The 14,594-nt window shown below is 40.5% G+C and overlaps 1 protein-coding gene across 1 annotated transcript in view; it reads right to left on the reverse strand.

The window, feature by feature from the left end:
• Nucleotides 1-372: 372 nt before the first annotated feature.
• ccbe1 (collagen and calcium binding EGF domains 1) overlaps nt 373-14,594 on the reverse strand; it is a 28,005-nt gene continuing 13,783 nt past the window's right edge. The window contains exons 3-11 of the mRNA XM_079289452.1: nt 11,132-11,184; nt 10,797-10,931; nt 10,194-10,331; nt 9,133-9,242; nt 7,617-7,725; nt 7,057-7,196; nt 5,618-5,653; nt 2,912-2,947; nt 373-2,463 (exon numbers count right to left, since the gene is read on the reverse strand). Of these exons, the coding sequence (XP_079145578.1) occupies nt 2,191-2,463; nt 2,912-2,947; nt 5,618-5,653; nt 7,057-7,196; nt 7,617-7,725; nt 9,133-9,242; nt 10,194-10,331; nt 10,797-10,931; nt 11,132-11,184 (1,030 nt within the window). The 3' untranslated portion in view covers nt 373-2,190. The remainder of the gene's footprint in view (nt 2,464-2,911; nt 2,948-5,617; nt 5,654-7,056; nt 7,197-7,616; nt 7,726-9,132; nt 9,243-10,193; nt 10,332-10,796; nt 10,932-11,131; nt 11,185-14,594) is intronic.

Here is a 14,594-nt window from a genome sequence, read left to right on the forward strand (position 1 = left end):
GAGAGAAATTAACAAATGTGTTTTTGTTTGTGACATTGATAAAATGATGATTGTAATTGTACTACTAGTTATATGTTGAACTATACATTTTTGGTTAACGGACAGCAGTGATGTTTGAATGTCACGTTCAAATGTAATTCAACAGGTTACTCAGGCCAAGTCTATCAAATTGGTCTTTTTCAGTTGATGTCATAACTGGTGGCTGCCCATATTGTTGGCAAACTTTGAGAGGAATGATGTAAATATTGTTGCATAACATCTAATTTCAGGCATCGAGTCCAAAAATAAAACAAGAAAACACACGTTACCTCCGCAGAGTGAACATCTCCACAAAGCTTTATTCATAATTGTGTTTCGATTATCTTCATGAGCTTCTCCGTGGACTACACTGCACAGTTTAATGAGTTCACTGAACACGGAGTGCTCTGCAGCACACACACAAACACACAGCGTAATCACACAGAATAAATGATATGACTTAGAAAAGACTGGCACCTGGTGGATTTAGAGGGGTACTGAATGGCCATCAGGGGCAGAGTGTATTGTGGGCAGTGGTGGAAGAAGTATTCAGATCATTTACTTAAAGTATCAAAAGTAAATGAACATGGAAGCATTGTTTTAACATCGTAGGCTGTAGCACTCTGACGTGTTGCCTGCATACTGAAGGATGAGACACTGCAAAAGGAATTATATGAAAAGAAAATTGGGTGGATACAGAGTACATGTTAAGGGGAATTATTGATGAGGAAAAAGCCCACAACTAGTTAATAATATTCTTGAGACATGTTTTGTCTTTGTTACACATGTCTACTCTAGTTAGCTAATACATCAATGCCACATTGAAACATCTTGTGTATTCATATCTAAATACCAATACACTATTGATAGAATGAGTGGAGCACAAAAACTTTGCAAAATACCTTAAGTGTCCTGGTAAACCCGGACAGCCTCCACATGTATGGGAGTCACAGGAGCAGCACCATGGACAGCAGAGGACGCCACTGACTGTGCTGCTCTATTGACATTTGGCTAAACATATCGGTGGTTGAAGAAGTTTTCAGATATTCCACTTAGAAAAAGTAGCAAAGAATACTCCTTTACAAGTTCAAGTCCTGCATTCAAATTCTTACTTAAGTTAAAGGATTATCAGCAAAGTGTACTTGATTAAAGTAGGCAATGAAAAGATAAAAAAAGACTTATTATGCAGTAGAAAATAGGTTTATAAAACACCTACACAAAACAAAGATAATAAATAATAAAAATAAATGAGCTTTAGCACACTAATTTGAGACACGAATGTATTTGTCAACAATTACGTCTCCTTTGTGCACCAGCAAGTGGAGGCCGGTGTACAGTTGGCTGGTGTGTAGGTAATGGCAACATCGTAAAACACAGTTGTGTAATAATATAAAATTTGTCTTCATAGGAGAAGTTAAAATCACTGGAAAATACTGTATACTAACAAACACTTAATTGTCCTTATATCTGCTTATAAATACATTATAGGGTGTTCCCATCAATTGAATATTATACTGTTTATAAATGCAAAGAAAAGGGACTTTAAGTTCAAGCTTTTCAATAATAAACACCAAACATGCACTTTTTCCTGTACAAAAGAAAAAGCATGCATTTCATATGCAGGATGAGCTGCTGTATAATAATTTACAGTTACGATGCGAGTTTGCTCATCAAAGTAATTTTGCTGACCGAGTGAACACTTTTTTAAGTGGCTTTGAGAAGGTCTCCCTCTGGTGGAGAACTGTCAACTATGATCCACACAGCCATCCAAAGTCTTTCTTTACCTACTCGTATGTATGTACATAACAGTTCAATGTTTACGTCTTTGTTCGGCTTTTTTGTCCTTGTTTTTAGTAATTTATGTAAAATTTGGTAATGGGTGACTTCCTCTCTGGTACAATTTGTGTGAAACTGAATAATATACTGTTATTAAGTAAAGAGTTAAAAAGCTGCTTTCATAAGAGACTTGTTTAATGTGCCACGAAGGAACCATATGTTTATGAAAATATCGAATTAAAAAAACGTGCATTTTCAAATATTAACACAAACTCTCGTATATCATACAAAAATAAACATCTGTGAACGACAGGCATATAGTACATTTTGTTTAAATAAAAAAAAGCAAACCCCTTCAATATTTACACCCGACAGTCGGTATTTAAACCCACCCCCTTAAATATTCCAGTCAAAGTCTGTTCTCTCTCGCGCTGGTTTCCTCTTCCTGTTCCTCTTGGATCCTCCGCCTGTCTGAGGTGGAGGGTCCTTATGGTGCTCACCTGAGCCTGTATCCAGACTGTCCTGGTCGTCCCGCCAGCTGTCAGGGACCGCAGGAAAGTCCCCTGGAGAGTGCATCGGTCGACCGTACACCTGGCTCTGCAGGTCAGCGATGTCGTTCCGGATGTCTGCCATCAGCAGAAGCAGGAAGTCAAAGGAGCCTGGAGGGCCCTGGGGGGGTCGAGAACAAAAAACGAATTATTTACCAAATATTCAGTTTATTGTCTGACAAATTCTTTATGGAGATATAATTAAGGTTACTCTACTTTTAAATGGACAGAATACATTTCTTCTGTGTCTCTATATTTATTCCCAAACCACAGAGATCATCACAACATAAATCCAGCTGATCAATGGACTGTCTGCTACTGGTCACTGGCTACTGAGCCGTTTCTCATGATCTGTTAACATTAGCACCATCAGTGTTTATCTAAGAGGACAATGCTTACTCTGTGCTGGATACTATTTAGCTTGAGTTTGACAGTTTTCATTAACTGTGTTGTCTCATGTCCAGAGTCCCCAGTGGTCTGTTTCTCAGTCATGCTTTCGTTGAACTGTATTGTTCTGGATAATGGTGACAAGTTACACTAGTGTGGCATCGAAATAGAGAGAATCTTACTGGTGGTCCGACAGGCCCAGAAGCTCCTCTATCCCCCTGGGGAAACAAAACAAGTATTTATCTTATATGAATTACAGTTGTGAGAAAAGCACGAGAATAATTCCTAAAGTTCTAGTTGGGGAACTTGTTTAAAGAGCAAGAGGAAGGGAGAGACATCTCAGCTCAGGATGAGACGAACCACAAGCAAGCATACCATTTTAAGGGCGTGTATTGTGGAAGATTAAATCATTTTAGATTTTGTATTAATGCTTCAGCAACTGCAAAATGGGAAAATTGTTAGACAGTGATGACACTCATGTCTGTGTGTTACGAATAGCACAAGCTGGTAGGTGATTATGTTAGCTTAGCATAAACACTGGGAGCAGGGGGAAACAGCTAGCTTGGCTCTCTCTAAAGCTCACTAACGAAGTTCACAAACACATGTAGATTATATTTTGTGTACGGACTAAACAAACGTAATAAAACATGTTTATTCGTGAAGCTAAGCTAATTGGAGTCCTGCTCCAGCTTCATACAGCAGAGACATGAGAGTAGCATCGTATTGATCGTCTCATCTACCTTTTCGGCAACAAAGCAAAAAGTGTATTTGCCAAATTCTAGAACTATTCCTGAAACTGTGCCCTGTTCTTATAGCACTAGATATACTGTACATGAGGCTCGACACGTACCACGGCAGCCTGTTGGCCTACGGTAGCACACACACAGACCTGACTACTGCGGGTGTTAGCCGGTCAGGGTCACACTGGGGCTGTGAGTGTTTTGGCAGATGGTTTGGATTTGTTACTCGGAGAGATAGATTACCATCAACCTCCAATCTATCCACACAAACATCCCAGCTGTAGTGACAGAATACCAAGGTACTATGTCAATAAAGCGGATGCACCCAAGTTGCTCCATACGTGATCCACAAGCTAAGCAAACACTGGCTCTTGGATCTTGTTATACCCGTAACACGAACAGACAAAAATCTCTTCAGCCTTTATACCTCGTACGTCTCTCAGTCAGTGTGACATGGATGACTCACCTACAAAGGGATGAAGATTTCAATTCTAGTGCTCTTACACCATCAAAACCAGTTCCTGTCTGACTACAATCACTAAGGCCTCATAATGTCTCGATGTCTACTATATATATATTTATTAGAAGCCCAAACTACCTCGACTGGCTGCTCTCAGTCTAAGTTCAGTTTCAACTCACCACTGCACAGAGAAGGGAAACCTTACCACTGTCACTGCACAACCAATCTACAGACAAAGATTTACAGGAAGTTGACTTTTCATTTTTTTAAAGTGGCTAACCTTTGTACCACTATGGTCTCGAATGATGTTCATGTTTGCTTTATCTATACCATTGACAATAACGGCTAAACTTCTCCATTTGGGAGAGCAACAAAGCACACTGTAGAAGTCTGAAGGCCAAAACATCATCATCATCTGCAAACAGCAAAGATGCCATTGTGTTTTCCTGACTGCAGCTGCTCTTTGATTTTCTTTTCTAGGAATCTCACAAAATGCAAAGACAAATCTGCATTGTGCCTCTTTAATCTGAGGCTTAACCATCAGCGGAAGCCTCGTTCTTTAAACACTTTGCTTTGGGCTTCGTGGGGAGGCGAAGCAAAAAAAAAACACAAAAACATTCCAGTTATCCTTTTGAAAGATGGTTACTACCTCTCGACAGCTGATCCAAAAGGCACCGTTCACAAAATCCATGCGATATTCCAGACAACCGCAATAGCCCAGAGGTAGAGTCCTCACACCGGTAGTCAGGAGCAAGTTACTGGGTTGCCACTTGAACAGACTTGCTGTTGGCCTCAGCCTCGTGTGAATTGGGTCAAATCTTACTGAGAGACTTGTATGCAGGCGAGAGATTACATCACTTTAAACCAGTTTACCAAACCTTTTTTCTTCTGTGGACCCAATTCACAATAGGCTTCATCTATAAATTCCGAACAGGATGTATGCGCAAGCCTTTCATATTAGATTCAATGTTATAAGTAGGCAACAATTATCAGAACAAAACAAACATTCAGGGTCCCTCATGTGGCTCAAAGGTGTGCAAATAAAATTTTGAATAAAAGACCGGTCTTGACTGCTCTAAACAAACAGTGATCCTTTGATAACCTTAAATCTGATTAAGCAACTACAAATTGCCCGAGATGCTTGTGTGCCGGGTACAATTATTTGAACACATACATGGCCACTCAGATACCAAAGTAAAAACATTCTGCTTGTGTTCACATGGAGAACCTTTGCCACCAAACCCTGCTCCTTCTGGTGGCACACCAGTCTTCCTCTCTTAACTTGTAGCAACTTGAAGTGATCCTATCATCCGCAGGGACAAACGCTGCCTGTGAAGCATTGAGCTGATGATTCGTGAGAATCCTGGAACACACACCCCACCCCCCCTGTAGAAATTTGCATGTTGAGAGACATTTTGGCGATTGAGAAATATCTTGTGATAGACAAGTAGTGTTGGCAGATGAGCCAAATGTATCAAGTTGGTGTTTGGGAACCTTCTGCAAGTCTTTCTTTTCTTTGAGAGAGGCCAAGAGTCAAATTCTGCTGCCAACATGAATGACTCCTCTGCTTTCGGGGCAACATGCTAGACCCCTGTTCTACAATGTGCTCTCATCTAGAAGCCTCTTACAGCAAAGTTACGTTACACAGGGAGGGCAAGATTATGTGACAAAATATTATCTGACCTCACCTTTGAGCCGTCTTTTCCCGGTGCTCCTGGAGGCCCCTGTTAAATGTAGAAAAAAAGCTTTTCATATCACTTTGCTTTCACTCTCCAAAGACATACAACTGGATTCTGTGATTCTGTAAAGTCTAAACTGACATCTTCATCGTGCTCCACCAACATTGATTATCTGAGATTGACTTTGTGCCTCGAGGCCATTTTTGAGTGAGATCAGCGCGATAGCAGTAAGAGCTTTGATCTCTTTCCTGCGATAACAGTCAATAAAGCAGCGTGAAGACATTGTATAGGGAGTAGGGCCAACATTCAGATCAGTACCACGCCTGTGAGTTACACAATCTACCGCATTCATCATCTCTGAAATGCTGACATGCAGACAAACACATGTGACCTGGTGGCCAAACCCCATCACTGTGCTCAGAATCTAATCGAGGTTGTTTTTGTGGAGAGAAGAACGACTCTCTTTAATTCAGACCTCACCAGCGTGTGCACTGATTAAATGTATTAACAGGTCATGAATATAAAGAGATGTGAATTCAAACAGATCGGAATGTCAGACGCACACACAAAGCAATAGATCACTTCCTCCTATGAAAACTATGAAAACAGTGTTCCAGACTTCTGGGCTTGGCATCATGCAACTCGTGTTATGACTAATTGCAAGTGTTTATGGTGTGATTTATCAATAATGAGATTGCATAAATACTCAAGCTTTAAAAACTAGAAATGTGTCTCCATGGCCACTTCCTGCACATTCTTGAATCCGATCCCACACTTTAACGCCAAGGGTTCACACTTGCAGGCAAGACCGAGCGTTGCACAAAAACACAGTAAGCCAAAGAAAACAACTAAAGCTGTAAATGGATTCAGACTTCTTTGTTATTACTGCCATTAAGTGTTTCATCCTTTTCCACCTTGTGGGTTTCTTTAAGAGCGTGAGTAATGGGATGTTCTTTTGTGAAATGCGTCAGTTGAAACGCAATAGATACTTGGTTGCACTCTACTTATGCTCCCTTTTTAAAGGCTAATTAATCACAGCTCTCCGGGAGCTTGTCTCACGTTGAAGGATTACAATAATAATAATAATAATAATAATAATATTAATAATTTTGGTGAAAAATTTCAATCTGCAACATAAATGAAATTAAAAAGAGCTTTTCATGGTTTTACTGTATTCATTGCTCTCATCCAGATTAATTTTGTAAATGTGAAGTGAGAAACTAAACCAACAGAACATAAGGACAGAGCAGTAGAGGCCACCGTCACACACACACATTCATACTGATCCAGAAGCCTATGTTGTTAAATCTGAGGAATAAAACCAATTATACTGTACATAACATGCTGAGTAAAGGAATCTATTGTATCTGGGATAAACCACTGTGTGGCAGAGTTGGTTAAAACACAATTATTTATAATAATTGAGAAGAAAAAGTATAGTAACTGACCACAGCTCCTCTGGGACCCCGTTTGATATGAGACAGGTCTGGTGTGGGTCCAATGGGTCCCATCAAGCCCCTGGGACCGGGAGACCCAGGGGCCCCCAACAGCCCTGTGAGTCCTGGAGTGCCCTCTGGTCCTGGATCTCCTAAAACAATCCACTCATATTAGTGAACTAAAGACAACTGATCACAAGACAAGGTCAGACATATAGTCGATGTTTTTTAGCCAGGCAAGGGCTCTCGAAATGTTGGTCAGTTGGTCGGTCCTGCCATGAAATACCTGCAATTCAAACTAACGACATTCCCATCAGTCTCAGTTGTAGTCCGTATTTATTTCTTATTAGCACATATTAGCATGCTCACATGGCAAACATAAAAAACGTCACTGCTAGAATGTTAGCGTGCTGATGTTAGCATTTATCTTAAAGCACAGCTGTGCACAGAGCCGCTGTCATGGCCGTAGACTCATGGTCGTGCTTCAGACTGAACTGTCCCTGCTGGATTCAGGCCAGTTTCCTTATGCAGAGTCTGACACCGTTTTATTTTCTTTAGCTTCATGTGTTTACCTGGAGGACCGGGGAGACCCGGAGGCCCTGGCAAAAATATTGGCGACGTCAGGATTTTCTCGCTGGTCATCTGCTCGGGGACGTCTGCACTGTTTGACAGCATGGCCATCTTGAATAGGGATGAAGAAAATAATGACTTAATGGTCGGGTCAATGACAAGTCAACTACAAATAACTGAATGAGTGACAAATCAAATAAAGAACATAGCCAACTGAAATACATATTCTTTTGTACGATGAAAGTCTTTGTTTCCTCAATTTGAAAGTGATGTCAAACATCCAAATGTGTCATTTTCGACATATGATTCATAAAGTCATGCAGTGTCATACAAGACAGGGAAATTACACACTGAAGGACTAACTTCAAGTCAAATTAGGTTAAAATGAGACACCCAGCCAAAGATGAAAGCTGGTATTCCATCTGCTACAAGCTGTAACCCAGACAGAGAGGGCCAGGCAACCCCTCTGCATTATTCAGCAAGACCAGGAGAGTTCCTGCTCTGTATGCTAAGCGACGGACTCGGGTCAAGTTATCTTTGATCTCTGTAGAACATCATGTGGATATGGCAGTCCCAGAGGGACACACGCAAAAGACCTCGCTATGCAGCAAAGGGCCTACAAATCAGAAGTTATGCGCAGACATACTATAACCATATGTCCCCCCCCCCCCCCCCACACACACACACACACACACACACACACACACTGAGGTCGTGGTTCACCTGCTGATCAGAGAGCATTATGCTGTGGTTTGGGCACAGGGGTTTGAACCAGTGTGATCCTATATTCACCCTCTAACCTTCCTATGATACGAGTAAATGACAATATACTTTCTCATATACTGCAATAATATACAGTATTTTTGTTTAGTTCTCTTAATATATTAACATTAAGAAAGAAAGAGGCTTATATTGTATCGCCAACACAGCTGGAAGTAATATATAGTGCGTTACAGCCGAAGGTGTTGAGTGCCACTGTTGACAGACTCGTGCTCAGATAGCTTCAGACGCCCGTGATTACAAACAGGGAAACGTAACCCAACTGTTGAGTTTCACACAAACTTTGTGAAATATTTCACTTATGGAATAAATCGAGCAGCTACAGTGAGGGAAGTTTGTTCAGACTTTTTTTAAATTAGGAAATAAAAGTGCTACAAATTGTAGCACTTTTATTTCCTAATTTAAAAAAAGTAGCCTACATTGTAGCCTACAATGAATCTCAACAAAGCTGTAAAAATGTGCCGGCTGCTGTTTCTGAAATACTGTCAGAGATGGATTCTTTAGAGTCAGGTGGTCATAAAGAAACAGAGCAGTTCTGCAGATATTTACTTTCAGCTGAATATAGACGGTGAGTCTAATGCTCACTGGGGTCTTTTTGAGGTCAAGAATAGATTACTAAAGCAAAGCTACAGGATGCAGGAGTATGACTTCAGATAAAAGCGGTGTAGCATTGCAGGTAAATTGCATAGATTCAATTTCATATTTGTAAGATGTATGTTTTTCATTTTGTTTTCTGACCCTCTGTTTAAGCTGCAAGACAGACATCTTGATGTGGTGGACATCGTCACATGTGGCTGAGCAAGTCCCAGCGTTCATCACGTTGTCAGACTTCTCAAAGAGATGCAGCGCTGGGAATTGGGGGGAAAAAAAGGAATCCGTCACAAACGTTACCAGAAAATGATTCTTTCAGAAAATCAGCAGAAAAGGGAAAAACACAAAATATGTGGAAGAATTTTGTATCATTTGAGCAAGTATGTCTTAACAATTTGAACTTAAAAATGTGTTAAAGCAATCCAGTTAGAAGAAAATTCAAAACAGTAAGGTTGATGAGTCACATAGTGATAGTTTGATGGGTTGTTGCTAACTGTGTGAGCTAACTAGGGCGGTAAAACTGCTGGGGGTAAAACAATGCAATATAATTACATATTTGCACGTTTGAACATTTTGACAAAAAGATGGTGTTAAGGACATTTCTCACTACGATCAACAACTCTTTATTCAGAAACCACCTAAGAAATAACAAGAAATGTACAGAGCTATGTTGCCTGGTTTTGTCTCTGGCCTGTAGGAAAATGGCCCCTTCTCTACAAATGTATATTTTATGGAAGAGTGAAAGTGTCTGGACACAATTTTCCCCGCTACGTTACGAAGCAGCAGGACATAAAGCAAGAGCAAGACTATATGAACCATTGTTTCTCACTCTCCAGCTTCTCCTTAAATGTCGTAGTAGGTAATGGAAGATAAACTCATGGGAGGAAGTAGCAAATCTGCAGCGCCTGAACGCTTCATTTGCAACTGAATCTGGGGCAAAGAATACTTTATTATTGCCTGGACCTTTTGTCATCTTTTCCTTATATGCATCCAGCTAAAAGGACCAGGAGTCACGGGGGCAGCGGTATGTTTGGAAGACAGAAAGATTCTGACATGCACATGGAGCTGTGAAAGTAATGATTACCAGGTGTCCCCCCCCCCACCGCATCTGCCGTTCTCCCACCAAATAATGTGTGGTCAACTGCACATCACAGTCACATGTGCCCTTGGATAAAGAGAAAATGTCGGAGTAAAAATACTCTTCTCACCTCTCTCCCCCTTGGTGCATGTTTTCCCATCTTCTTCCAGGAAATAGCCTGTCTCACACTCACACCTGTAGCCCCCCACAGAATTGACGCAGATCTGAGAGCATGTAGTCGTGTTTTTGTCTGCACATTCGTTGACGTCTATATGTTTTAGAGACCGACAGAGAAAAGCAAAACGAGACCAAGAACATACATATTTTACATATACGACTGTAAGAGACAATGTGTAATAGGATACATAAAAAATGTATCCATTCCTCAAAAACAATTCATCCATTTAACCTTTATGTGCACTTTGGTCCAATGAGAGTTGTTAGGGTAATGAATTGTATGTGATCATGGATTAAAAGCCAAATAAAACCCAATATAATTACAATCTCTTTCCAATTGCAGTGTGTTCGTATAACAGAGCACTTAATTCATATTTGAATTAAGTGCTCTGAACTTGTTGTACTTTAAAGATTGCTGTTAGATAGAAGAGTTCAGGTTTGTACTAACTGACAGCTCAAGCTACACACCTTCACTTTCGTTACAAATATGAGAGTGCAAGGCTTATCCTTGTTTTTAGAAGAGGAATTAGTCATGAGTTGCTCTACAAGGTCTCACCCAGACAGTACGGCTTCTCTCGGTTTCTGTGACGCTCGCGGTCGTAGCGATATCCGGGGTAACAGGTGCACACCACTCGACCAAAATGATCGGTACACTGTTGCTCACAGGGGGCGCCAGCACACACGTCATAGTCTACAGACATAAACGAGGCATTTCATCACACACAAGACAACACAAGGGGGGATCGCAACATGCCTGTCATGGGTTCGTAAACACTCAGTGAGGTTAAACACATGAGAAGGTTAAGTGGACATCAAACAATAAACGACTAAAGACCTTATTGAACATGATAGCAGAGAATTCCAACAATAATCATAACAAGTTTCCCCTACCTTCAGGAATGCACTGGCCCAACACAAACTTGAAGCCCGTGCAACATTTCTTTCTGTAAAACATCAAATGGACAAACGTATAAGCAGGCAGATCCAAAATACTTCCAACAATCACAGAACAGGTCCCATATTCCCATAGGACATGCATAATGTTTGACAAGTAACATCTGCAGAATGTGTTGTGATCCAGCGATTGTGTGTTTACATTTGTGTTCGTTAATGTGGGAAACATCTTCCTAAAGACTATGTGGCCAGACTACACCCCCCCCCCCCCCACACACACACACACACACCACATACTGAATTCCACTCTTCATCTTTTCTGTCACATCAATTTCTTTCTGCTCACTTCTTTCCGATTCTCATGAAGGCCGTGATGAATGAACAGATGAATTACTCTTTATCCAAACAGTGTTTGTGTGTAGGTGAGAACTAATGAGCATCTTCTATGTTGCATCATTTCCTCATCCGTGTTAAGTTTTATTGATACCATCTCCATGATAACATATTGTTGCAATATTGTACCAGCATGATTCACATTATCATGAGGTAATATTCTGCCCCGACTCCCACTCAGCTCTAAGGAAAAGTGCAACCAGGTGTAAAAAATCCAATTATAGAGTGAAGTCATGGCAATATAGTGCAGTCACACTCACTTTGATAGTGGTCCTGAAAAATGATTACACTGTAATGCTTTACAGCTTTTATTCAGGAGCTGTGATGGAGCATTCCTATGGGCCTGTGTGGTTCTCCCTCCTCTGCTCAGCAGCATTAAAAAACTATTTAAGAAGTTTATTTACACGTTTACTTTAAATAAGACGATTAATCTGTGCTCAATGTGGTTCCCTCTAGGAGAACAAAACTCTACAGCTATGCTAGCGGCTCTGTGAGTCAGAATGCTAACATGAGCAGCATGCTCACAACGACAATATTAACATGCTGGTGTTCAGCAGGTATAGCGTCCAACATTTTAGTTTAGTGTGGTAGCGTGCCAACATTTGCTAATTAGCACTTAACATATCATCTGATGTGAATCTCATTCGTTTTGAGGGTAGTTGGTCGAAAACCAAAGCATTGGACAACACTTTGACCTGATGATAGCACTAAATGAAGAGTTATAGGTTCACCAAAGTCACTGATTCATCCTGCGGAGAACAAAAACAGAATCTCTTAATTTCAGTTTCTCATCTTAATAAAGTAAGATTTTCTATTTGCTAACTGCAATTTTATTCATGAATCAAATGACGCATTAAAAAAAAGAAAATTTAAAAAGGTCACTCTTTTTGCAATAACATCACAGAAACATAATCCTGGTAAGACACAGTAAGTTGTTTAGATATTTAATCTGATTGATCAAATTGACATCCACTGGTGATTTACTGGCCTTATAAATATATTCGCATACTATAAAGCGCAGTAGTTGCTGATGTGCAGTTACATTTTTGAGGCATGCATCAGCTATAGTGTGGCTCTGTAAATGTAACATGCACTTCTAGCTTCAGCTGTACTTTCAGTTTGCCAAACTGTGGAAAGTGTTGGTGTTGAGGAGAGAGAGCTCTGATCCGAGGATGGTTTCCTGTGTGACCCAATATTTCATGTCACAATAACATCCCCATGAAGACAGAAGGTACTTACAGCAAATAACCAGCTTAGCAAAATAACCAGGGTTGGTTGACCAACCATGTGAAAACAAACATCTACCGGTATGTCCGTCTCCAGAAGATCATGAGAAAAGCAACATCCCATGGAAACTGGGTTCATTTCTGTGTTGAAGTTAATTTTCTACTGAACTGTGTTAAAACTTTATTAAATTATCATTCAGGGAAATGCTCATTAGCCCAATAATATTCTACCTTATTGTACTTTATCTCATTATATCGCTAAAAACAAATCTGATATTTGGTTACTTTGCAGATTGAAGCACTTTTAAAAACTAAATGACTATTATCTGGAATGTCAGTCCAAATTGATTCAATTTAAATATAGTTGAATTCTTGTGTTGTCCCTTTGATAACCTTTTCCATTTTGACACTTGGACATGAAAACAGGCAGACCAGGGGAGAGGTTGACACGCAAAACCAAGACGGTAACGATGAGACCTGTCTGCAAGTTAAAACAACATGCCGAGCAAAGACACCGGCTGATAGATACTGGGCAGGAAGGTCAACGCACTAAAGCAATGAAATAACCTCAAACCAACTACACGATTTATAGTGTGGGGGGGGGGGGGGAAATCTGGTAGGTCTCAGAGATAAACTGCTGATGCATATAAATAACATTCTCATCACATGCCAGACGTATAGCTAGGTTAGCGCTGACATTCGCTTAAAAGTTGTTTTTAAGTGTTATTCTTTGCCAGAAACACCTTCCCAAAATGGTAAGTGTTTAAGTAGCTTGAAGTAAAATTGTAATGTTTTCCCACAATGAGGGTCAGCTTAACTCTTTAAGAAGAAACACTTTGGATAAATGCAGTGTGTATAAAAGGTGTGGATGAACTCTTACCGCTGCTACAGCACGCCAATACTCAATCAAAAAGGACATAAATATTTCCAAACAGCTTCGTCTAAAGCTGTTTTGGCATTGCTTTTTCAAAAGGCTGTAATAGTCCACCTCAGCTCCTCTCACTGTGTTTGAACAGCAGAAACCGCTGAGATCTAAATCACCGTCCACAGTGACACACTGGGGGACAGTCAAAGAGCACGATGTGAATGTGCCTTTGTTGTTTTGGCATCTAACAGAATAAATCCTATTGGGTAATTCATTAGAGATGAAGCTCTTCATTATATTCAGCACACGACAAGAGCACGCCGAGTCATTATGCACGGAACAGCTAAGAATACAATGCTGTGCAGACTTGTTAGGCGCTCATGTACGTTATGCAAATCAGGAAACAAATTCAAAACACATGTGGATTTCATTCATATTCATGAGTGAGAGAACAAGGGGGGGGGGGGGATATCCCCAAAACATTCATGACACTTTTCTACAAGAATATCAATGAGTTTCCAGAGTCACATGCCCACACACACAACACCAGCTTTCTGTCTGACATTTAACTTCAGACGCACTAGAGCTGCACTTGTTCAGAATACGCACATCACAGACAATCGGATTGTTTTGCCACCTGTGCCTTTTCTTTTTTTCCATCAACAAGGTTATTTCATTTTACCAGTGATGCATATCATTTTACAGGGGCCTCCCTGAAATCTAGACAGAGATTAGTCTGACCTCAGTTACCCGGGTTGAACCACAAGCACTCTAATTACCTTATAAACAGCGGACCTCCCCTGAACCAACATGGTGGACTGACCTGGCCTGGCTTTGTCTTGTAATGAAACACACTAATTCACACCGACGTACATGAAACATGACAGCGTGAGCTACAAATTGCACAAGCATACAGTACATGCACCGTCGCATGAGAGGCCCTCTTCATCGCATCCCAGCATGCTCTTCTTTCTTA

Source organism: Melanostigma gelatinosum (assembly GCF_949748355.1).
Source record: "Melanostigma gelatinosum genome assembly, chromosome: 18".
NCBI lineage: Eukaryota > Metazoa > Chordata > Actinopteri > Perciformes > Zoarcidae > Melanostigma > Melanostigma gelatinosum.